Genomic DNA, 26562 nt, shown 5'->3' with positions numbered 1-26562 from the left:
TGTGGGCGTCACCAAGCTGACGGGCGGAAACAGAACAAAAAGAGTACACGTCCCCAGCTCATTGATAGGGCCATTGCGCAGACGCATTAACTTTTCTGAGGTGTAGTTGGGGCTGTTGATGCAGTCCGCGTCTGCGCATTAGTTGTTACGCGCCCTGGCCTGCCTCAGCGCCTGCGCAAATTGGCACACCGGGGAGGGCGGAGTTAGGTGACGAGGGTGCGCATGCGCAAACAGCACATCCGGTGTGGTCGACGGGTCTTCTAAGAGTTTGGGGCGCGCGGACCGGAGTACCTTGCGTGCAGTTATGTCGGCGTCGGTAGTTTCTGTCATTTCGCGGTTCTTAGAAGAGTACTTGAGCTCCACTCCGCAGCGTCTGAAGTTGCTGGACGCGTACCTGCTGTATATACTGCTGACCGGGGCGCTGCAGTTCGGTTACTGTCTCCTCGTGGGGACCTTCCCCTTCAACTCTTTTCTCTCGGGCTTCATCTCTTGTGTGGGGAGTTTCATCCTAGCGGGTAATGGTTCTATAAGTGATCATAATAATAATGTGTTACTTTGGTGTGCCGCTTTTGTTTTCATAGTGCTCTATATCAGACCACCGCCCCTTGAAGTTATGACAAGAGCCTGCATTGCCCTTTTTTTGGGAATGGGGAAATTGAGGCTCAGAAAGCTTAGATTATATGCCTAATACCAAACGGCTCCGTAGGAGTTGGACTTAAATGTCTAAAGAAACCACCTTCGTGCTGCTACTCCACCTGGTGATCCACTTCACTTAATATTGGTCCGGGGAAAACCCTGTTACAACTTTAACTTAGGTTTAACACAACTCTAAAATTAGTAGACTTTTCAGATGAAAAACCCAACCTTGAATCATCTCTGTCATCTTGGCCCAATCACTACCAATCTCCGGTGAAATGTTTCAATGAAAGTGCAAAGAATATAAATACTGGTGCTTTTCTTGTTGAATCGTCCTTTACTTGATTTTGCCTTTTAGCTGCTACCACTTTTTTTCTTGTTGAGGAAACTGTTATTTCACTGTCCTGAACCCAATTTTTGTTCACATAATTCTATTTTAGCCTTATTTTTCCTTTTGATTCCAGGATTTGGTAACCTTGTAGACTGCTATATTTAGCGAGAACTGTCTCCATCAGTTTTTGTGAAAATCTGACTTTTCTTGCCCAACGGGGATTCAGTGAATACTGAAAACAGGCGTGGCCTCTATCACTGGTGTCACCTGCTACTTTGACTTTGAAAACATGCCAGCATTCATGGTTTCTTTTAAGTGTGATCATCCTTCAGGTCATCAGTTGTATTTTCAGTCCAATATGAGGCATTATGGTAAAAGCTTTGGGGATACATCAGGCACATGTTTTTTATCCTTAAAGAGTTTATGGTCTAGTTGGGGTACAGACAAAATACAGTATTGGAATTGTCTGGAGGCCTGGCGCAGTGGCTGATGCCTGTAATCCCAGCACTTTGGGAGGCCGAGGTAGGCAGATCACTTGAGGTCAGGAGTTCAAGACCAGCCTGGCCAACATGGTGAAACCCCATCTCTACTGAAAATACATAAATTAGCCGGGCATGGTGGCGCACGCCTGTAATCCCAGCTACTCCGGAGGCCGAGGCAGAATCGCTTGAACCCGGGAGGTGGAGGTTGTAGTGAGCCGAGATCGTGCCATTGCACTTCAACTTGGGTGACAGAGTGAGACTCAGCCTCAAAAAAAAAAAAAAAAAAAGTCTGGAGACAGTGGTGCTGTGCTTAAAGTTACAGACACATAGAATGCTTTTTATACATTTGCATTGCTAGTTCTGGCACACCAGAGATACTTCTTAAAATTTAAAACAGGCCTGAGGATCTAATGACTTGTGTACTGAAGTTGCAGATTAGCCTTTTGATTGGATATTTAGTTACCATCTTTGACTTTTGTCCTAGATGACCAAGACCTGGTTGTCTGTGGTGGCATCCTTGCCTTCAGGATGTGTTAACCATCATCCGACCAGATACACTACCCTCTTTGCTCTAAGTATTCTCCACCACCCACCCACCACCCTGTGCCACAGTACTAAATGTTTTTATTAGCCAGCCTGGAGAAGGAACCTTGATGAGAACTTCTGATTAATTTTGTTTGATGCTTTTGTTTCCAGGTCTGGAAGAATAGGAGCAAGGCAGGGTCTGAAAGCTGATTTTAAAAAAGATGCCTTCTCCATGTAGAAGTCACCCTGCCTTTATAAGCCTCTAGGGTTTAGAATGATTTTTCATGGATGCATTGAAGAATGTGGTTTGCTGAAGAGTGGGCATGGACTAGAGTTATAGATTATCAGTGTAATAAAGCCAGAAGGTTTTTTGAGCAGATGACTTTCGCTTATGCCAAGACCTGTTTTTGAGCCCGTTGTGGCTGAAATTGAATTGGCAGACTGGACTGCCTTTCTCCTCTCCAATGGGAACTAGGTGGCTTGTCATTGAAGAAAAACCTGGTAAAAGGGCATATTAATAATGGGGCCAATAAGGGGGATTAGGATTTCCAGATCTATTAGATAACAGGTAATAGAGCTAGAGAAATGAAAGCAACTTCAGGAAAAGAAGGGATTCATGATAATTCTTAGTTGCCACAGAAGGGTATGATTTACGCTTCTTTTGACAGCATTGACTTTCCTAAATCCTGGCTCTTCTGCCATTTGTTAGCCTAGATCATCAACTGGAGACTGGTTTTAATGGGAAATATGGACGCTTATCGTTTGTTTTGATTGTTGGCAAAGGTAGCCTTGTTCCTTTTTATGGTGCTGGGGTTTCTAACTTTCCTTTGGAGTTTCCTATTGCAAGAGAATGGAGGAGTCCAGTGAGCTGGGAGAGAGGGAAATGTAGGAGATACTGTTGAAGGATTAGGTAGTGCTGGGTGCTAGATGTTTGAATGCCAGGCCAAGGAATTTGGACTTTTTTTTTTTTTTTTGAAATGGAGTTTTGCTCTTTTTTCCCAGGCTAGAGTGCAATGGCGCGATCTCGGTTCACTGCAACCTCTGTCTCCCAGGTTTAAGCAATTCTCCTGCCTCAGCCTCCCGAGTAGCTGGGATTACAGGCATGCGCCACCACACCGGCTAATTTTGTGTTTTTAGTAGAGAAGGAGTTTCTCCATGTTGGTCAGGCTGGTCTCAAACTCCCGATCTCAGGTGATCTGCCTGCCTCTGCCTCCCAAAGTGCTGGTATTACAGGCGTGAGTCACTGCGCCCGGCCAGGAATTTGGACTTTATCCTGTAGGTAATAGTAAAGCTTCTGAGGATGCCTTTTTTTTTTTTTGAGATGGAGTCTTGCTCTGTCGCCCAGGCTGGAGTGCGCCATCTTGGCTCACTGCAAGCTCTGCCTCCTGGGTTCACACCATTCTTCTGCCTCAGCCTCCTGAGTAGCTGGGACTGCAGGCGCCCGCCACCACGGCCAGCTAAGTTTTTGTATTTTTAGTAGAGACAGGGTTTCATTGTGTTAGCCAGGATGGTCTTGATCTCCTGACCTCATGATTCGCCCGCCTTGGCCTCCCAAAGTGCTGGGATTACAGGCGTGAGCCACCGCACCCGGCCCTGAGGATGCTTTTTTAAAGAAAGGAAAGGAAAAAATTTAAAATTGGTGTTAGCATGTAGGATGAATTGGAGGGAAATGTTCTTTAATCTTCCCTTTTTTTTTTTGGCAGTCTATTGTCTTCTGTTCCCTCTGTATGTGTTAGTTTAGCATATGCTCTTTGGAAATTGACCAGTACATTTTAAACCAATTCAGAACGCTACCAAACCTTTAAAAAACCTGTTGTTATTGGGCCTAATGGTATGAAAATGGTCTGTTTTCTTCTATTCCCTCATAGCTGAGAGACTTAACCATGGTTTCAAGAAGGAACCAGAGGTAGAAAGTTGTCATTGAGAGATCTTTCTTTGTGTGTGTTTTGGATCATCAGAGTATAATATATTGGCTTTAAAAGGACCCCAGAGGTAGAATATTTTTCTTATTTGAGACAGATTTCAAACATCCTCAGTAGCTGACTGTTTATCTTATAGTTAGGTATCTCTAGAAGAGGACATCTGTCCCTTTTTTAGAGTTATATTCCAGTGTTGGCAACCCTTTAGTTTCCTTTTTTGCCCAACTGAAAGCTGTGCTCATTTAAAGTGCTATTTAGGAGGGATAAGTAGAAAACATTAAGACTGTTCTCAAAATAAGTCTTTGGTCTTGAAACAAGTTTTAACTCATTTCCTAACTTTCATCTGTTCTGTTCTCTAATCTCTATGAGGTAATTTTGTCTTAAAAAATAGTTTTGTTTTTCCTAGTTTACAAATTCAAAACCAGTTTGAATCTGTAAGGCAAGGAGGCCTAGTCCAGAGTTTTCTGTCTCATGGGAGTTATTGGGCTGTTGTGGACTGGGGTCCAGCATTTCTTTTGGAATTATCCATCAGATCTGTGGATCCTAATATTATCTCCCTTAACTGTTATCCAAGAGATTAGAAGTTTGCCACTCATGTGCCTGATAGTCTTGTTTCTAAATATCTTTCATATCATTGCTACATTTTCATCCTCTATTTTAGCCTCTCAATATCTCTTATGTAGACTACTGTAATCCTCCTTACTGGCCTTCCGGCCTCTGGTTTCCAGTCCATCTTCTACTGTGTTTGCAGGCTTGATTTGACTTGCAAATCTGATTGTGTCACTCCCATGTACAATTTGTGTTTCCCAAAGTAAAATTAAAAATGTTTTTTTTTACATACAGGCTCTTTCATGATCTGGCTTCCTCGCTCTCTGCAGCTTCATCTCTTGCCTCTGCCTCCTCTATACTCTGCTTCAACAGTATTGAGCTACTTGTCATTCTCTGAGCACTCTCATGTGTCAGACTATTTGCCTTTGCTTGACTGCCTTCAAAATTCCTTCACGTTTTAGACTTCTCAGCTCAAGTGCAATTTCCTTTTTTTTGTTATTGTTTTTAAAGAGAACAAGGTCTTGCTGTGTTGCCCAGGCTGGCCTCAAACTCCTTGGCTCAAGCAGTCCTGCCTCAGCCTCCTGAGTAGCTAGGACTGTAGGCCCACACCACTATGCTTGGCTTATTGCCCTTTGGAACCCTTCCCTGACTGTCCTGCAGGTTGCGGTCTTTCCTCTCTATTCCTTTTTCACCTTGTATGTGTGTGTGTGAGAGTGATATAGCAGTGTGCTGTATTTGGGTGTCTGCCTTCTCTCTGGAAGGTGAGCCCTTGAGGGCAGGGGCTGTCTTCTCATCTCTCCATCCTCAGTGCTAAACACTGTATACGTTAAATGGTGAGCAGGCCTATAGTCCTGTCAGGAATACTGAGCAATGATATGCTAGGTTCTCTGCCAAGGTGCTGGGAATTCAACTGTGAAGCACACAGACGTGGCTTCTACTCTCAACAGAGTTTGTAATTAGTGGGAAATGCAGACAAGTAAATATGGATATGGTGCTGATGGAGAATTATTGGTGAGAATGGGAACACAATGTGCACCCAACCTGCCTAGTGGTCCTGCAATAATATTTCTCTTATATATTCGCCCTTCCCAAAGTAGGCTTCATAAATCACTCTATTTTTCCTCTTTTCCTTTATTCTTAGTAGATGATCTTGCTTTTATTTTTTCACTAAAAAAATAGAAGTAGATAAGAATTCCTTCATCTTTTCACCACTGAATCATAACAGATCACCTACTTTTATACCCATACTCTCTGACTTCTCATGATGGATGATGTGTCTCTTTCCTGTGAAAGCTCCGCTTGTGCAGAGGATCCAGTCTTCCCTTGCTCACTCAGGGACTCTGCTTCTGCAATTATTCCTGTGTTCTGTGTCATTAATTTCTGTTTCTCTCCTGGATCATTCCCGTCATACAAACATGTTCTAATATTGTCTATTTTAAAAAAATCTGTTTGACCACAGATAATCTTCTAGCTACCATCCCATTTCCTTTCCATCATTACAGAATTTCTTGAAAGAATAATTAATGTTCCTACTTCCTCCCTTAACTATTCATTCCTTAACCCACTGTTGGTATTGGTCTGTCCTCACTACTTCACTGAATTACTTCACTGAAACTACTCTTGCCATGTTGCAATGTTTAGCATTTAATGTAGGTATCGGCTTCTGTGTAAAAGGAAAGTTTCTTCTTGAATACAACACTCTCCTGCTTGTTCTGTCTCACCTCACTGCTTTTTCCTTTCTGCTGTTTTGTGCTGGGTGCTTCTCTGACTGTGAGCATGGTTGTAGATGCCTTCACTTTGTTTTTTTTTTTTAAATAGGTAAATAACACCTGTATACCTACAACTACTCCTTTATATTTTTAGTTTTGAACTGTCCCCTGAATTCCAAATTAGTAAATCCAGTTGCCAACTTGATGTCTTCACTTGATGTCTGATATGTACCTTGAATTTAACATGTCCAAGATCAAACCTGCTCATCTAGCCATCTGCCTTTTCACCAGTTAGTACGTGATGTCAATGTTGGTTGTGTTTTTTTTTTTTTTTTTTTTTTGAGACATAGTCTCTCTCTGTCACCCAGGCTGGAGTGCAGTGGCACAGTCTCGGCTCACTGCAACCTTCATCTCCCGGGTTTAAGCGATTCTCCTGCCTAAGCCTCCTGAGTAGCTGGGATTACAGGCACGCTCCACCATGCCTGGCTAATTTTTGTATTTTTAGTAGAGACGAGGTTTCGCCATGTTGGCCAGGCTGGTCACGAACTCCTGACCTCAGGTGATTCACCCGCCTCGGCCTCCCAAAGTGCTGGGATTACAGGCGTGAGCCACCATGCCCGGCCGGTTTTGTTTTTAAATGAAGAAATTTAAGTTTCCTGGATCCCTTGATTTCTTTTATCTCCTGCATCTGTTTCATCAGCAAGCTCTGTCTTCTCCAAAATATAGCCTGTATGTCTTTATTTCTGTCCATTTTTACTACCATTCCCCTGAGCTCTTTGGGTCCTAAGTAATTCTTATGCTTCTTTTTATTTTTATTTTTTATTTTTTTGAGACAGAGTCTCGCTCTGTCACCCAGGCTGGAGTGCAGTGGCGTGTACTCGGCTCACTGCAAGCTCCGCCTCCCGGGTTCACGCCATTCTCCTGCCTCAGCCTCCCGAGTAGCTGGGACTACAGGCGCCCGCCACAACAACTGGCTATTTTTTTTTTTTTGTATTTTTTAGTGGAGATGGGTTTCACCATGTTAGCCAGGATGGTCTCAATCTCCTGACCTTGTGATCCGCCCGCCTCAGCTTCCCAAAGTGCTGGGATTACAGGTGTGAGCCACCATGCCAGGCCTTCTGCTTCTTTTTAACCTTGCAAACCATTATACTGTTCCACCGCTCTTATAACTGAATCCATACTCTTTTCTGAGGCTTACCATGCCCCTCAGAATTTGGCCCTTGTCCCCTTCCCCTTGATCACTATAGTCTTGTTGGTCTGCCCTTGATTTTTTTTTTTTTTTTTTTGAGATGGAGTTTCACTCTTGTTGCCCAGGCTGGAGTGCAATGGCATGATCTCGGCTCACTGCAACTTCTGCCTCCTGGGTTCAAGCGATTCTTCTGCCTCAGCTTCCCGAGTAGCTGGGATTACAGGCATGCACCACCAAGCCCGGCTAACTTTTAGTATTTTTAGTAGGGACAGGGTTTCTCCATGTTGGTCAGGCTGGTCTCGAACTCTCGACCTCCCAAAGTGCTAGGATTACAGGTGTGAGCCACCATGCCTGGCGTCTGTCCTTGTGTTTATAACATGTCAAGATCGTTCTGACTGTCTAGAATGCTCTGCCCCCAAATTTTTACATGGTTGGTTCCTTATCTTTCAAATATTGGTCTTAAATAGCAAGCTCTTAAAGAGACCTTCTGTTATGATTGAATTTAAGAAAAGCTTCCCAGTCACTCTTTATTATCCTGTTTTGTTTTCTTCATAGTACATATCTCTCTCTAGCAGTCCTTCTTTGTTAACTTACTGATTATATGTTTCTCTCCATAGGAGTGTAAGTTCCTTGAGAGCCAGACTGTTTTGTTCTGTGCCATATTCCTAGCATCTGAAATGATGCTTGTCATGTAGTAGATGTTTAGTAAATATTTTATGGAATAAATGGACATTTTAAGGGGATAGAGTAAATCAGAATTGCTAAAATGGAACAGACTGCTTGAAGAGTTAGTAAATTTCCATCTTTGGAAGTGCCCAGGGAGAGACTGAAGGATCATTTGTAGTGGAGTATTTTGAACAGGGCTTCTTTTTTTTGCCTTTTTTGTTTCCAATGCATCTGAGAGATGTGATATGCTTATCAGTAACACAGGCTCTGGAAAGTTGATAATTCTCCATCTGGAGGTGGCTTACCAGATTCTGTAAGTGGTGAGTATACTTTGGAAAGCTTCCCACGTGATTAGTACAGCCTCCCCAAGCATGGCCACCCCCTACCACCTCTTGGGCATTGTATGCATCAAATGGGGTGTTGGTGTTTATGACCTCTGAGGTCCTTTCCAACTTTGTGGGACTCTGATTCATATGTTTTCATTGAAATAATCTGGTTACCATGATCATGATAATGATAACATCAATTTATTACCTTATCCACCTTCATGGATAATTTTCTTTTTTTCCCTCATATTTCCTCAAAACTCAATGCCATGTTCTCTACCCCAGTGACCACTATTAATAGTTTTCTATTTCTTCAGATTTTTTTCTAGATTCTAACTGAAATGACGAGATAATTATGCATATCATTATATATAAATAAAATATTTTACTTCTTTTTTTTTTTTGGAGACAAGGTCTCGCTTTGTCTCCCAGGCTGGAGTGCAGTGGCATGACTGTCGCTCACTGCAGCTTGCAACCTTACCTCCTGGGCTCAAGCAATCTTCCCATCTCAGCCTCCGAGTAGCTGGGGCCATAGGTGTATGCTACCACAAGTGGCTAATTAAAACATTTTTTTTTTGTAGAGATGGGGGTCTCCCTGTCTTTCCCAGGCTGGTCTCAAGCTCTTGGGCTCAAGTGATCCTCCCACCTTGGTTTCACAACATGTTGGGGTTACAGTTGTGAGCCACCATGCCCTGGCCAAATGAAATAAGGAATGGGCTGGGTGTGGGGGTTCATGTCTATAATCCCTGCCCTTAGGCAAGCAGAGGCGGGAGGATTGCTGGGCAACGTAGGGAGACCTTGTCTTTACCAAAAACAAACAAACAAAAAAAATTAGCTAGGCATGGTGGTGCATGACTTGACTCAGCTACTCAGGGGGCTGAGGTGGGAGGATTGTTTGAGCCCAGGAGGTTGAGGCTGCAGAGAGCCATGATTGCACCACTGCACTCCAGCCTGGGCGATGGAGTGAGACGCTGTCGCAAAAAAAAAAAAAAAAAAAAAAAAGGATTGGCTTTTTTTCACTTAATAAGTCTTAGATATGTTTGCTGTCAGTGTACAGAAAATTTACCTTATTCTTTTGAATAATTGCATGGGATTTCATTGCATGTCAGTTGTATAGTTTAATCCCCTTGATGTTTAGACTGTTTTAATTTTTTTTCAACTTTACAAACATACTTTCAGAATGTCTTTGTTCTGTAAGATAAATTCCTTTGTTAAAAGGTAAAATCATTTTAAATATTAATGCATATTGCTAGTTGCTCTCCCAAATGGACGAACAAATCTGTACTTTCTACAGCAGGGGTTTACTTGGTTACCCTTGCTTCAGTCATTGTCTTTAATATTTTTAAGGGTCTGGATACCTGAAAGGATCAATGGTGCTTCCATGGTGTTTACATGTTTAAGCATAATGAAAACTGTTGCCTTGGTGACAGGCTCTAGAGAACTAGTCTGATAGTTTTCTGGCCTTTGGATTAGATTTGTTTGTTGCTTTTTCTTAGTTAATGATGGGATGATGCTAGCCTGAAGCGAGTTTAGGTTTTCTTAAGCAGTGTAATAATTTATCACAGGCATAAAGATACTTTGGAAGAGTGTAGTCTTGGAACTACCTTGTTTTTTTTGTCAATGGTGACTGTAAGAATCTTCAAGGGCACAGAGTGTGGCAGTGGAGAGTTCTCATGAATTATCTCTTAGGTCTTCTGCCTTTTTTGAGACAAATAAGCAGCTGCTAGAACTTCGAGATCAAAGATAGTTTATCAACAACTGTGAGGTTCTCATGAATGAGCGTGCTATCTTTATAAACTCTGCTACCCATTAAATGAATATTCTATTAGAAAATAATTCACATTTTTATAACTTTTTATCATTCAGCCCAGACCCTTTGTTGTTGCCTCAAGGGCATCCCCATCTAGGTATAATTAGAAACCTTTAAATCAGCAGATAAGAGAGCTTTATGGGTTTTTTGGTTATATGTTTTTTTCTCTGAGAAAGCCTCTGGGTTTCAGTGTAACTCTGAGAAGTCATATTTTTTTTCCTTTAACAGAGTGCAAAATTTAATTGTACAACTTGATGAATTTTTAAATTTACCCATCTAACCACTATCCAGATCAAGATGCAGGACATTATCAGCACCATAGAAACCTCCTTCCATCTTCCCAGTTATCCTCTCCCTGTGAAAGATAAAAACCACTATCTTACCATAGATTGGTTTTACCAAGTTTTAAGCTTTTTGTACATGGAATCATATAGCATATACTTTTTTGTTTTGTTTTGAGACGGAGTCTCCCTTGCGCAGGCTGGAGTGCAGTGGTGCAATCTCGGCTCACTGCAACCTCCACTTCCTGAGTTTAAGCAAATTCTCCTGCCTCAGCCTCCTGAGTAGCTGGGATTACAGGTGCGTGCCACCATGCCCAGCTAATTTCTGTAGTTTTTATTAGAGATGGGGTTTCACCATGTTGGCCAGGCTGGTCTTGAACTCCTGACCTCAGGTGATCCACCTACCTTGGCCTCCCAAAGCACTGGGATTACAGGAGTGAGCCACTGTGCCTGGCCCTTGTTTTATTTTTTTATTTTTTTATTTTTTAGATGGAGTTTTGCTCTTGTTGCCCAGGCTGGAGTGCAATGGCACAATTTTGGCTCACCAAAACCTCCACCTCTCGAGTTCAAGCAATTCTCCTGCCTCCTTGCCTCAGCTTCCCAAGCAGCTGGGATCACAGACATGCGCCACCATGCCTGGCTAATTTTGTATTTTTAGTAGAGAAGGGGTTTCTCCATGTTGGTCAGGCTGGTCTTGAACTCCTGACCTCAGGTGATCCGCCCGCCTTGGCCCCCCAAAGTGCTGGGATTACAGGCGTGAGCCACTGCGCCCGGCCTTTTTTTTTTTTTAAATCAAGATAAAACATGACAAAATTTTACCATTTTAATCATTTTTAAGTGTATAGTTCTGTGGCATTAAGTACATGTACATTGCTGTAAAATCATCATCACTATCCATATCCAGAACTTTTTTGTCTTCCGCAACTGAAATTCAGTTCCCATTAAACAGTAACTCCTCATCCTCCTCTCTGTCAGTCCCTGGCATCTACCATTCCACTTTCTGTTTCTAGGAGTTTGACTACTCTTGATGTCATATAAGTGAAACCACATGGTATTTGTCCCTTTGTGATGGCTTATGTCACTTAAAATAATGCCCTCAAGATTCAGCCATGTTGTAGCTGGTATCAGAATTTCCTTTTAAGGCTGAGTATTCCATTGTATGTATATATCACACTTTGCTTATCCATTCTTCTGCTGACACTTGAGTTGCTCTCACCTTTTGGCTATTGTGACTAATGCTGCTATGAACATGGGTATGCAAATATTGCTTGAGAGCCTGGTTCCACCCCGGAGCCTCCCAACCTCCCAGATGGAGTTTCCCTCTTGTCACCTAGGCTGGAGTGCGACGGAGTGATGTCGGCCCACCTCCTGGGTTCAAGCAATTCTCCTGCCTCAGCTTCCTGAGCAGCTGGGATTACAGGCGCCTGCCACCACGCCCAGCTAATTTTTGTATTTTTAGTAGAGACGGGGTTTCATGTTGGCCAGGCTGGTCTCGAATTCCTGATGTCAGGTGATCTGCCTGGTTCAGCCTCCCAAAGTGCTGGGACTGCAGGTGTGAACCACTGTGCCTGGCCGAGATCCTGCTTTCACTTCTTTTGGCTATGTACCCAGAAGTGGAATTGCTGGATTATATGATATGGCAATTCTGTTTTTAATTTTTTTGAGGAAACGCCATACTGTTTTTCACAGTGGCTACCCCATTTAATTTTCCCACTCATTAGTGCACAGGAGTTTCAGTTTCTCTGCATTCTTGCCAACTCTTGTTTTTTTAATACTAGACATCCTAATAGCTGTGAGGTGATATCTCATTGTAATTTTTATTTGTATTGCCCTAGTGATTAGTGATGTTGAGCATCTTTTCATGTGCTTGTTGGCCATTCCTATATCTTCTTTGGGGAAATGTCTATTCAAGTCCTTTGCCCATTTTAAAATCTGGTTATTATTTTGTTGTTAATTGCATTGTAGGGGGACTTTAATATACTCTGATATTAACCCTTTATCAGATATGTGATTTGCAAATATTTTTCCCCATTCCGTAGGTTGCCTTTTCACTATTGTGCCCTTTATTGTACCTTTATCTTTCACAGAAGTTTTAAATTTTGACATAGTCCAATTTATTTTTATTTTTGTTGACTGTACTTTTGGTGTCATATCCAATAAATCATTGCTAAATCCAATGCCATAAAACTTTTGCTCTGTTTTCTTCTAAGAGTTTTTTAGTTTTTGGTGTTACATTTAGGTCTTTGATCCATTTCGAGTTAATTTTTGTAGTATATGGTATAAGGTAAGGGTCCAGCTTCATTCTTTTGTCTGTGGATATCCAGTTTTCCCAGCATCATTGGTTGAGAAGACTGTTGTTTCCCCATTGAGTGACTTTGTCGCTTTGGTCGAAAATCATTTGATTTTGTATACGAGGGTTTTTGTGCATTTCTTAAAAAGCAAAGTAATTAAATTGATTCATTTTTTAACTGTAGTAAATGTATTTTTAAAATAAACTTATAATGGAAAGCCTGAATCATTATCCATAAATAGAAGGTCACACTAAAAATACCATGGAGCTGGGCAGATGTGTTCACCCGTGCCTGTGGTCCCAGCTGCTCAGGAGGCTGAGGTGGGAGGATTGCTTGGGTTCCAGTCCAGCCTGGGCAGCATAACCAGACCCTGTCTCCTGCCGAGTTCTCAGTGGCTCCGTGTGGCTGCATCCCAGAATATTCCTCATCTAATTGAGGGAGTACATTTGTTCCCCCAACATACGCACTTAGGCTCTGCCCTGTGGTCTGTGTGTGGAAGCTGGGCTTTTCTGTCTTTGGCTTCCTCTGGGTACCTGCTGGGTTCCAGCTGGTTTGGCCAGCCAGTGTGTATTTTTTAAGTTTTGGCTGGGCGCGGTGGCTCACGCCTGTAATCCCAGCACTTGGGGAAGCCAAGGCGGGTGGATCACAAGGTCAGGAGTTCGAGACCAGCCTGGTCAGCATGGTGAAACCCCGTCTCTACTAAAAATACAAAAAATTAGCTGGGCATGGTGGCGCATGCCTGTAGTCCCAGCTACTTGGGAGGCTGAGGCAGGAGAATTGCTTGAACCTGGCAGGTGGAGATTGCAGTGAGCTGAGATCGTGCCGCTGCATTCCAGCCTGGGCGACAGAGCAAGACTCTGTCCCCGACTCCTCAAAAAATAAATAAAGTTTTGATTGTGTTGCCCAACTTACTTGTGCAATTCATCCATTTTTGTGTATAGCAGACGTTCTTTTTCATTGCCGTATAATATTCTGTTGTTTGCGTATGCCATAATTTATCCATTTTACTGTTGATAGACATTAGACTGTTTCCAGTTTGGGGCTATCTGGGTATCATTTCTGCGTATGCCCTTTGATGTATGTATGCATTCATTTCTGTTAGAGTAGAATTGTTGGGTCCTCGGGTATGTCTGTGTTCATTAGCAGTCATATTTATTTTATACTTCCATATAATCATTTTTTGTGTGTGTTTTGCTTCTTGTGCAGTTTGCCTGAGAATACAGATCAACCCACAGAACAAAGCGGACTTCCAAGGCATCTCCCCAGAGCGAGCCTTTGCTGATTTTCTCTTTGCCAGCACCATCCTGCACCTTGTTGTCATGAACTTTGTTGGCTGAATCATTCCCATTTACTTAATTGAGGAGTAGGAGACCAAAAGAATGTAAGTGTGATCATAGTCCTTGTCCTGTAATGTTGATTTTAGGAGGAGAAATTGGGTGGGACTGGTTTTGATCATGGGTGGCCAGGCTCCCATACTGCTATTGACATTTGCAGAATTTTCCATTGGTCTGCAAAGTATGCATTAATATCATCATAATTCATCAGTGCTACCACTCTTGGTCATTGCCTTGTCTTACTGTTCTTCAAATCATTAAGATAACAGAAAATTAGTGTTTGTAGCTAGTACAATAATTTCTGTACCAATAACTCCATGAAAATAACTCGGAGATTTTGGAAGAGACATAAATGGTAGGTTTTGCCTTTAGATTTGTTAATTTTTTTCTGATTTTGATCTCAGATGACTTTAAATGCTGGACCATTGTTTTCATAGCACTTAAATTTGATAGCATCCAGTGTATGTTGAATGAATGACTGTGTGCATTTGCTAATATGTGCCTTAAAGTAGAAATAAATGGGGAAATTGGGTTAACTTGGGAGAAGACTTTAAAATATAAGATGGGATGCTGCTTGGTTCATTTGCCATTTTCCCTTTTTTAGCAGTAGAGTTCTTTCTCCCTTCTCCCAAACAAACTCTTACAAAAAGAATCTTGGTATATAAAGCAGAAGTAGAATTGGAGTTTTTTTGGATGGACAGAAATTGAAAAGCCCTCTCTGCGTAGCCTTCATCATGTATGGTATGCCCTCCCCTGCATCCCTCCCTCCCAAGCAGAGTTCTAAAGCTTTAATAAATATATGGCTGTTTTCCATACCGTATGTCAACACTGTTACTTTATATATGAGACAACAGAGGCCTAGAACAATCCATTGGCCTTCCCTGGCCACATAGTTAAGTGTTTGCAGTAAACTGCCCTAGTCTAGTGGTGTTCTTGGCCCCGTACTCCTTCTGGTATCCCACATAGCTTACTGATGAATGCATGCAATCTTTGCCTTTGCATTGCAAAATGTAATGTTCTGGATGGTAGAGAAAAGAGAACCTTAGGAGATCTCATCCTATTTGGGGGAAGGATATCCTAGGACCAACCTCTATCTGTCACCACTTGGAAAGCTGTCATTTTTATACTAATCAGTAGAAATCTAGTACAAGAATTAGAGCATCTATGTGCAAAGTGGATGCAATAATGTGACAGTGACTATACTTCATTTTCTGACATGAATTAGTCATTTACTTATAATATGCTACATAAATCCTTCCTTTGATACTGCCTCAAAAACAGTTCTGTTAGTTCAGGTAAGGTATCATTTTGGTAGTGGTAAATTGACAGAGAGGTTTATTTCAGTGAAAAACTTTTTTTTTTGAGACGGAGTCTCGCTCTGTTGCCCAGGCTGGTGTGCAGTGGTGCGATCTTGGCTCACTGCAGACTCTGCCTCCCGAGTTCAGGCCATTCTCCTGCCTCAGCCTCCCGAGTGGCTGGGACTACAGGTGCCTGCCACCATGCCTGGCTAATTTTTTGTATTTTTAGTAGAGACGGAGTTTCACCGTGTTAGCCAGGATGATCTCGATCTCCTGACTTCGTGATCCGCCCGCCTTTGCGTCCCAACAGTGAAAAACTTAAGAACCACTTTGTTCTGTTATTTTAATACAATTCAACTCCTTAGAGACCTGATTAAGACTTGAGTTGTCCTCTTCCTCCCTTCCTCCCTCTTCTTCTATGTGCCAGCCAATGTCTTGTTGTTGGGACTATGAACAATATTGTTGGCTGGGCGTGATGGTTCATGCCTATAATCCCAGCACTTTGGGAAGCCGAGGTGGGCGGATTGCTTGAGCTCAAGAATTTGAGACCAGCATGGGCAACATAGCAAGACCTTATCTCAATTAAAAAAAAAACAAAAACCCAAAACTGTGGCTTCTGCCTTCAAGACATGTACAGTCTAGCAGGGGAGAATACGTAAACATAACAGTTAAAATACAGCCCAGTTAGGGCCTCGCTAAAGGTTTGAACAAAGTGCTGCGAAAATCCAGAGAAGAGAGCAGCTGTACCATCTGGGAGCAGGGACAGCAGATGAGTTATTTGACCAATGGATAACAGCTATTGCCAGTTACAGTGAACTGTTACCAGTGGATAACCTTGAATACAGGTAGAAAACTGACCCACCAACGTTGACCTTCTCAACGCTTGCAAGTATGAGTAACCCTTGGGCTTCCTGATAGAGCCTTCTGGAAAGGTCATGTCTTCTGATTGCTTACTCTAGATTTGTGAAGTTCTTTTTTTCTAAATGAGTCATAGTGTGTACTTAGAAAGAGGACAGAGCAAACATTTCAAGGATGTTTTCTAGGCTCAGGGAGATACCAAATCATGGAAAATTATTTCTTAGGGCTGTCATGATTGGAGGAGGACTCTACTGCAGAGAGCTTAGTATTTCAAAATTATGACAAAAGCAGAGACAAAAAGGCAGTCTCAGCAGAAACTGTGTACTGCAGACCATATTAACAACCTAGGACCACCTGCTCAGCTGGGAATTATGGGCCCAAAGCATAGCAAAATCCTCAATCCCAGATTGCAGTGTTAAATCATTCTATGGAGAGAATGTTCATAGAAAAATCCTTCTCTCTGGGGGATTGCCCAGATTCTTTTTCATAGAGATCCTTCATTTGACATATACTATACTGTCCTGCTCTCAGTTTTTAAAAATATACATTTATTTGCTCCTTTTATGTGCTTCTAATTCAGCTATATGTGCAGTGTGCCACAGCACTTTAAAAATAGTTCCAAGTAAATTCTCAATATTTATACCAGCTCAGAAGGTAGAACAAAACACATTGAATGTCTTTATATTTTCCAACTAAGTTGAGAGTTTGATATTAAAAAATCTGTAATATAGCTGATCTTACATGAATTTGGGGGTGACAAACTCTGAACTACTCTGAAAGAGGCAGATCAGAAGAAAATGGCATTGGGTTAAAAAAATAAATAATTCAAGGGGAAGTAAGGAAGTTAACAGATAATGAGTGCTCAGTGTGTGCTATGCTCTAAGTACTTCTTGTTCTATATCATTTTATTTTCGGAATAATTTCACGAGGATAGGCTTGCCGTTCTCATTTACAGATGAGGAACTGAAGTTGAGAGAGCCTGGCTAGGATGGCTGAGCACGGTGGCTCACGCCTGTAATCCCAGCACTTTGGGAGGCCGAGGCGGGTGGATCTCCTGAGGTCAGGAGTTCGAGACCAGCCTGGCCAACATGGTGAAACCTCGTCTCTACTAAAAAGACAAAAATTAGCTGGGCATGGTGGCCGGTACCTGTAATCCCAGCTACTCGGGAGGCTGAGGCGGGAGAATCGCTTGAACCCATGAGGCGGAGGTTGCAGTGAGCCCAAATTGTGCCATTGCACTCCAGCCTGGCCAGAGTAAGATTCTGTTTTCTTTAAAAAAAAAAAAAAAAGAGCCCCTTGCTAGAAATCTTATAACTAATGTATCTGTCCAGGTGATCAAGAAAGACTCAATATTTTTTATTTTTTAGACTATACAAATGAAAATACAAAAGCAAAAATGCTCCCAGTGAGCTTCTGACCCCCAGAAATCCATGTACACCTGAAATGATGATCAGTTTTTGGTGTGTAGGTGGCGGCATATTTTTGAATGAATGCATGAAAGAAAGAAGCTCAGTGGATTTCAGTATTTAAAAATTTATATACTTTAGTTTTTTCCATGTTTGTTTTTCTGTGTTTGTGAAATTCTTTTTTTTGTTTGTTTTTTTTTTGAGACAGAGTCTTACTCTCTTGCCCAGGCTAGAGTGCAGTGGTGCAGTCTTGGCTCACTGCAACCCTGCCTCCCGGGTTCAAGCAATTCTCCTGCCTCAGCCTCCCCGACTAGCTGGGACTACAGGCACTTGCCATCACCCCCGGCGAGTTTTTGTATTTTTAGTACAGATGGGGTTTCACTATGTTGTCCAGGCTGGTCTCGAACTCCTGACCTCGTGATCCACCCGCCTTGGCCTCCCAAAGTGCTGGGATTACAGGCATGAGCCATTGCACCTGGCCTGTGAAATTCTTTTTTTTTTTTTTTTTAAATCTCAGTCCGTCTCAGGTGTTCTGAAGGGTAATGAGGAAAAGAAGGACAGAACTGTATTGGATCACAGTTTTAGAATTAAAGTTCCTGATGAATTGGGCCCTGGATCAGAAGGAAGGGTGAACTGGGCCCAAAGGGACAAAACGTTGCTTGAAAATGTGCTCAACTCCCAGGGAGATAGTTGCCAAATGCCTGTGCCTTGTTAGCATTGTTTTGTTTTTATAGTGGAGACCATTCTCCCACAAGTCTTAAAAAATTCAGTGTTTGATCCTAGCTGGAACAAGGGGGCTACACGGTTGGGCAGAACATTTTAAACTCTGACTGGCAGCACTGTTTACAAACATGCAATTGTGTTGGCTTTTCGAATTCAGTTAAAGTATAGTAATCTAGAAAATTACCTCTGGAAGGGGATCGTGATGTTATTCTGTGGGCTTTGCTGCCACCTGGTGGATTGTATGTTTCCTGTGTTGAGAGACTTCTACAACACATAAGAGGAGTTGAGTTTGGGGGAAGAAGCTACTGATACCTGTGTTATAAAACCTAGTTTCTTTCCAGTCATTGGGGGGCAGCAGAGGTCCAGGTGGGTTTAGATGCTGGATTGGGGGTTGCTTTACATTCTGGCCAGAAGTGGGCAATGTCGAGTTAGGAACAAAAGGGCATAGGACTCTAAAGTGGCCCTAGATTTTGTTGTGTGGGGGAAGACCAAGACTGTGCACATAGACCCTCAGGTTTCCCGTTTGTTTTCTTTTTTTCATCTCCTCAGTTTGAGAGCTTCCTTTTTTGGTTTGTTCTACGTCTTTTATTCTCAGTGGTGACCTCCCACTGGCAATACTCTTTAGTTTTTTGTTGGTGGGGGGGCCCATTTAGTTTTTATTTCATTTTCTCTTTGATATTTCCACCTTATATTGAATTAGGTCTGGCCACCAAATAAGCTCTCTCAAAGGGAACTGTCCTAAATTTGTAGGAAATCTTCTGAGGTAGTCACATCATAACTTTTTTCAACTCATTTTTCTCTGTTTAGAAGGTGAGATTACTTATATATTTTTTTATGTGCTGGGGTCTTGCTACGTTGCCCAAGCTGGGAACTCCCTGGGGTCAAGTGATTGTCCTGCCTGAGGCTCCTGTGTAGCTGGACCTACAGGTGTGTCACAGTGCCTGGCTCTGAGATTAGTTCTTTACTTTTCATTCTTAAAACTTTGAATCTACTTGTTTTATTTGCTAAAAAGTGCTAACTGATGACTCTACTTGTTTATTGAACTCTGTTTTATATGTGGTCTATTTAAGGGTACCAAAGAAAAAAAGAATATCAAAATAGATTTGTATTTATGAATTTCATTGCTGCCCTAACTTACTGCCTTATTTTCTCCGTCCTCCCAGCTTGGATGACTCCTATTCCAAGTCATTCCCACCCCTCAGGTTGCATAGGAGCCTCTTCTCTGGGCCCTTAGTCTACTGCATTCCTCCAGTGCTGCACTTGTCACATTGTTATGAAACTATTCATTCACTTTCTTCTCTCTCCCACTGGACTCAATTGTGAACAGTAACAGTGTGTGTTTGTTGAATGAGTGTATGAATGAATAAACTTTTTTTTTTTGAGGTGGAGTCTCACTTTGTTGCCCAGGCTGTAGTGTAGTGGCATGATCTTGGCTCACTGCAACCTCCGCCTCCCGGGTTCAAGCAATTCTCCCGCCTCAGCCTCCCGAGTAGCTGGGACTACAAGTGTATGCTACCATGCCTGGCTAATTTTTGTATTTTTAGGAGAGACGTGGTTTCACCATGTTGGCCAGTATGGTCTCGATCTCTTGACTTTGTGATCCACCTGCCTTAGCCTCCCAAAGTGCTGGAATTACAGGCATGAGCCACTGTGTCCTGCCAAATAAACAATTTTCAACTGCAAGAAAAAGTTATGTTATTAAGTTACTTGGAGCTAAAACATGGAAAGTGCTACGAAAGAAAAAAAAGCCAAGGCAAAGATTCATAGGAGAGGCTGTGGGATGGGGAAGAGCATGAGACAAGAAGTCAGAGGAGGGGCTGGTGCGGTGGCTTAGGCCTGTAATCCCAGCACTTGGGGAGGCCAAGGTGGGAGGATCGCTTGAGCCCAGGAGTTTGAGGCCAGCATGGGCCATATAGCAAGACCTTGTCTCTACCAAAACTCAAAAGAATTAGAGGGGCGTGGTGGCGTGTGCCTGTGGTCCCAGCTACTCAGAAGGCTGAGGTGGAAGGATTGCTTGAGCGTGGGAGGTCGAGGCTGCAGTGAATTGTGATCATGCCACTTGCACTCCAGCCTGAGTGACAGTGAGACCCTGTCTCAAAAAAAAAAAAAAAAAAATCAGAAGACTTGTAGGCTTTGCTCTGTTAACTAGTTGAATGGACAAATAAACTTACCTCTGAGCCTCAGTTTCTCTGTCTGCATTGTGAGAGGATTGGCCTGGATGTTCATCAGAGTCTCTTGCCACTGTTAATGCCTCTCGGCATAATTCTTGCTGGTTCTTTTGTGTTTGAGGAGGATTGTACTGTTTTTGTGGATCCTCAGTTGGGCTTTGCTTTCTGTTTTCTCCTTAATTGTTGCTTTTTATTCATATTTTCAGATTCCCATTATCCATTTATAGAAGGTAGAAAGTTAAATGTGATTATAACAAGATGCACATATTTGTATGAAGCCTTTTACAAAAATAAACATTTGTAAAATGTCTTACAGTTCCCACATTAACAGGCTTGTAGGATTCACATACATTCCATACATACTTTTACATACATCAGCTCCTGTGGTCTTTCCTTCCTACCCAGTGATGTGGAGATGGATGAATAGTAGTATTCCTATTTTACACTTGAGGTAATTACACCTTGGTGAAACTTCAGTTGATGTATCCAGGCCCTGCAACTAGTAAGTGACTGAGGGGGAACTGGATAACAGACATTTGGACTCTAAACCTTTATATTCCTTCCTTTATGTTTAGGACTTTCAGATGATGGCTTTATATATATGTCATGTTAGAGGGTTTTCATTAAAAATACTAAACTTGCTTTTCTTTTTAAGAAATTTTTATTTATTTTAAATATTCATCAGAGCCGTCAGACTGGATGCTTTTCTTTTTTAAATGGGAAAAATTTGGGAGAGATTGATAGGAAAGGATGAAGGCCGGCTATCTCAAATGTTTCTGCATAGTTGGCCATACTTAATATGGTCCAGGAGAAATGGAGGAGAATGCAGGTCAGGAGACCTGACTTTGGCTAGTGAGGGTGATCCTGGACCAGCACTGTCCAATAGAGCTTTCTGCAGTGGGGAAACATTCAGGGTCTGCACCGCCCGTTATGGTAACCACTAGCCACATGTGGTTATTGAACATTTGAAATGTGGCTAACAGACTGAAGAACTGAATTTTTAATTTAACTTTGACTAAGTTTAAATAGTCACCTGTGTCTAGTGGCTGTGGTGTTGGACAGCACAGCTCTGGACAAATTTGTCAACACTATCAGTTTACAGTTTTCTCATCTCCATAATGAAAGGATTAAAGAAGCTGATCTCTAAAGCTCCTTTCATTTTTTAGAATATACAGTCTGTGCCTTCTAAAAGTGGTGATTCAAATTGAGCTGTAAACCTAGAATTTCTGCAGAATGGCCTTTGATTCACATTGTTTCTAATTTCAGTTTTAATTGGGTGACTAGAATCCAGGATGAGGTGAATTTGAAGGAAAATCAGTATTTGAACATATCTGCCCAGTGCCAGTGTCTGAATAGAGATATTGCTGGAGAAGAATACAGATTCCAGATAGAAATGACCCTGGCTGGCATTATCTTTTCTGTCGCTACAGAGTCATTTTTAACAGTTCTTTGTGTTATGCCTGGCTTTCTTTTAAGATGATTAGAACAAACTGATTAAATGGCACTGTCTTCTGCCCAGGTGAAATAGACTGAAGTCACGCTAACTTTTCTCAGTAGGTGTCTTCCATTTTGCATGTCTTGATATCAGGGGAGGAGATTTTATTAGTCAGTTTCCTGAAACCTTTATGCCCTGGTTAACAGTTGAAACCGTTCTTCTTAGCTGTTGAATAGTCAATTGTGTGAGCTAACATTTCAAAGAATCCTAGAACCTCTGCTTTTAGAATAGTGTCTGGTAAATAGATCTGCTTTAAAAGAGGGGAAGCAGATCTTTGTCAATAGGATTTTCTGAAAACCACTGTCAAAGAGACTTACTCTCATGAGTCAATTTTTGCTTTTCACGTGGACTGGCCTTACCATCTTAGATTTCAATGTTTTAATATAATAAAATCTTGAAACTTTGATTTTGTACTAAACTAGGATTTCTTTTATATTTCTAAAACTGTCAAGGCTTTGTTCACTGAAAATGGCATTATGCTCTAGTCCTCTCTCACCTTGGCCATTAGAACTGTAATGTAGCCAGGCATAGTGGCCTGTGATCCCAGCACTTTGGGAGGCTGGGGCAGGCGGATCACCTGAGGTCAGAAGTTCGAGACCAGCCTGACCAACATGGTGAAACCCCATCTCTACTAAAAATGCAAAAATTAGCTGGGCATGGTGGCGCACGCCTGTAATCCCACCTACTCAGCAGGCTGAAGCAGGAGAATCGCCTGAACCCGGGAGACGGAGGTTGCGGTGAGCCGAGATCACGCCATTGCACTCCAGCCTGGACAACAAGTGCAAAACTCTGTCTTGAAAAAAAAAAAAAGCTGTAATGTTATGTTAGTTTATAGTCTATTGCCAGAGAGTTTGTTTTAAGAAATTTGATGGAATGAATAGGTGAGTCTGAATAGGTCTGTTTGGTTTTGTTTGGCACTATGAACACCTTTTGCTTCCTGTTACTGCTGTTTCTTTTATACATTTCTTATAATACCACTGATTCAGGAATGTTCTGCAATTATGTAGCATTTCTGTAAATACCATTGTTAGTGAAATGAAAGCATTCTGGCTGAAAGTCCAAAATCTCTCCTTTAAGCTCTGTTGCCAGAATCTCCAGGTTACTTACTTGACCCAATATACCAAATAAGGTAGTGCCCTTTTTCCTCCTGGGGCAGCCCGGTTCTTCTGAAAGGTAGTATTTCCCAGCCTTTTTTGAGTCATGGTACACATAGGAGATTGCAGTATTTTTATGGCACACTGGGAAAATCAGTTGCTTATAGCTGGAGACATTGGAGCCCCTAGGGCTGGAGGTCACTTTCCAACCAGACCTGTGCTGGAGTCCGGTAGGTGGGAGGCTGTGCTTTGCGGGACTAAAGGAAGCCTGTATCTTGTGGTGAGGGTTCCACCTCACAGCTTACAGATCTCAGTTCCATTTGGCTCTAGCAGCAATGCAGCCAATTCTGTTGAGGTTACTCTTTCTTCACCTTTTTCTTGCCAAAAATAAACTTATCTTTAAATGAAAACTAAATTATTTTTTGTATTTTGGTCCTTTGTTATAGCTGAGATTGGGAATTTTTCTTTCTTTCTTGAATCCTTACTTCCCTACCCTGCCTCCCCGCTAATGGAAATCTGTGCTTTATAAGCGTTTTAGATTCCAGAAAGCTCTTTAGGTTAAACTACAACCCTCTCACCTCAAAGAATTTGTGGGCCAGAGAAGTCAGAGTGACTTACGTGAAGTCATGTGGCTAATTAATGGTAGAGCTGGAGTTAGAACACACGTCTCCCAGTTCCTAGTAGGTTTTGCCTTGGTGTGCTTGAAATTCAGTTTTGAACATTAATTTTTCTGGATACTACTCCCATAAAATGTTCTGTGAAAAATACTTGCTTCTTTCTTGTTTTTCTCGCCTGGTTTAAATATTGTCCTGAGTGTAGGAACCCCATAACTGTCTCGTGGGTTAGAATTTAGATAGAAGGATTTGGGGCCCTGTCTCTAGTGTCATAAGACATTTAACCTTGCTGCTTTTTTCTTCTAGGTTCACTCTTTGAATTTCCTGGATAAGAGTTCTGGAGATGGCAGCTTGTTGGACACATGGATTTTCTTCAGATTTGCACTTACTGCTAGTTCTGCTTTTTATGCAGGAGAAAAGCCCAGAGTTCACTCTGTGTCAGAACAACTTTCTAACAAACATTTATTAATCCAACCTCTGCCTTTCATTAAATGTAACCTTTTGCCTTCCAAATTAAAGAACTCCACGCCACTCCTCCATATGCCTCTGGCTCTGTTTTTATTCTTTACTGGTATCAGAATCCTTTTTTTCCTCTTCAGTCCTCTGTGCTGAACTCTTTATGAGTTGGTAACTTACAGCTGTGAACCTGCCTCCTTGTTTTCATTAAGTGTATTTGAAGTTAATGGCAAAAGGCAGTGCTGACAACCCTGGGAAATGGCAGTCCTTTGTCTTCTTCCTGGAGCAGGTAATCCTTTACTAATCCTTCGATTGTTACAGGTGCTTCCACTCTTATGACAGTGCATTCCTGGAACTGCATCATTAAGCACCTTGCTAGAAATTGAACTAAGTATGTGCTTCCACATTTACATCTGTTTCAACATGTTTTAGTGGTAAAAGTGAAATATGTTTCTCTTAGGCAATGTAGACAGAGTGAAAAATGGGGGTTATGTATGTGTTGACTTATAAGATACAATATTCTCCAAAGCACCTTCACAAATATTCTCTCATTTTATTCTTGCAATTATCTTAGGGGTTCCTGTCCTCAGTTAAGTGAGGAAATTGAAACTCAGATTTGTGACTTGCTTAAGATCAGAGTTCATGACAAAGCTTGGGTGGAAGCTGAAGTCTGGGCATATCGATGTGTGTCATACTCGCAGCCCTGTTTTCATCTTGGGTGCTGTCGGGTTGCTATATATGGGGCGGAAGCTATGTTGAGAATGCCACTACTTAAATTTAGCCAACTACTGAGAATGATGAGTTGCGAGCTTCTCTAACTTGGCTGCACGTTAGCATGGCTTGGGTAATGTAAAAAGAAAATCCCAACGTCCAGGCCACACCCCATACCCCACACCCCACACCAATTAAGTAAAAATCTCTTGGGGTGGCATCTGTAGGTTGTAAAGCTACCCAGGTGATTCCAGAGCACAGCAAATTGGAGAAACACTGCTCTGGATTCTTGCTACTCAAAATGTAGTCATTGACTACCAGTATTGGCATCGCCTGGGAGCACAGGCCTCACCCCAAACCTACAGAAGCAAAATCTCCATTTTAACAAGGTCCTCAGGTGATTTATGTGCACAGTAAGATTTGAGAAGCCCTAATCTAGAGCAGTGGTTCTCAAATTTTGGCGTGTCTCAAGATTACCTAGGAACTTGGTGAAAAGCTTGGGCCTGTATGTTCCTTACTAGCTCTCTGCCTAACTGATAACACACTGAGTCAGGAGTCCGCAAGCTTTTCCTTAAACAAATGGGCATGGCTATGTTCCACTGTCACTTTATTTATGAAAATTGGCTGTGGCTATGTGGGTCATGGTTTGCCATTCTTAAGTGATACTAGTTCACCGAGATTATGATTGAGCAGTTTAATCTGCACTTTTTTTTCTTTTTGTGAGACAGAGTTTTGCTCTTGTTACCCAGGCTGGAGTGCAACGGTGTGATCTTGGCTCACTGCAACCTCCGCCTCCTGGGTTCAAGCGATTGTCCCACCCCAGCCTCCCGAGTAGCTGGGATTATAGGCGCACACCAACATGCCCGGCTAATTTTTGTATTTTTAGTAGAGAAAGGGTTTCTCCGTGTTGGTCAGGCTGGTCTCAAACTCCTGACCTCAGGTGATCCGCCCACCTCAGCCTCCCAAAGTGCTGGGATTATAGGCGTGAGCCACCGTGTCTGGCCTAATCTGTTTTAAAACTTATATACAGATGTCACAGACCTTATCAGGAGGCTTCTGGATAATTTTTAGTCTAGAGAAATTGGAATTTTGAATAAGAAAAGCATCTGGACTTTGAGACACGGGTTGAAAACTGGGAATAAGTAATTTTATGAAGGAAGACATTGTAATTGCAGAGTCTTTAATACATAGGTTTTGTTTAATTTTTCATAATGATCTTGAGATACATGGGACAGGTATTAAATTCCCATTTACTAGATCAGCTATTGTCTCAGAGGTTGTGATTTACCCAAGCCAGTTACCATCAACAGGAAACATTCTTCTTTGGTGTGTCTTTTTAATATTTGCTTTGGGGCTAAAACCTACAGACTGCTTTCGGAGTCTTGGGATTAGATTTAGTTAAAGGCTTATTATAGGTAACTCTTGTTTTTATGCTTCTGTTGATTTGCTTTATGGTTCTCAATCTGACATGTACTGAAGAATTAGCTGTGGACCTGTGAGTAGCCGCTGCACTCCAGCCTGGGCAACAATGTGAGACCCTGTTCTTAAAAGAGGCCAGGCGTGGTGGTTCATGCCTGTAATCCCAGCACCTTGGGAGGCCGAGGTGGGCGGATCACCTGAGGTCAGGAGACCAGCCTGACCAATATGAAGAAACCCCGTCTCTACTAAAAATACAAAAATAGGCCAGGCGT

The 26562-nt window shown here is 42.1% G+C and overlaps 1 protein-coding gene across 1 annotated transcript; it reads left to right on the top strand.

The window, feature by feature from the left end:
- The first annotated feature begins 221 nt into the window (after positions 1–221).
- Positions 222–24241, top strand: DAD1 (defender against cell death 1). Its single transcript, XM_032179389.2, has 3 exons — positions 222–515; positions 13921–14095; positions 24011–24241. Exons 1-2 carry the CDS (start codon positions 305–307, stop codon positions 14049–14051), a joined length of 342 nt encoding a protein of 113 aa, XP_032035280.1. The 5' UTR covers positions 222–304; the 3' UTR covers positions 14052–14095; positions 24011–24241.
- Positions 24242–26562: the final 2321 nt, after the last annotated feature.

This window comes from Hylobates moloch, unplaced genomic scaffold (genome assembly GCF_009828535.3).
Source record: "Hylobates moloch isolate HMO894 unplaced genomic scaffold, HMol_V3 SCAFFOLD_16, whole genome shotgun sequence".
In the NCBI taxonomy this organism is placed as follows: Eukaryota; Metazoa; Chordata; class Mammalia; order Primates; family Hylobatidae; genus Hylobates; species Hylobates moloch.
This window is presented reverse-complemented; position numbering and strand designations above follow the sequence as displayed.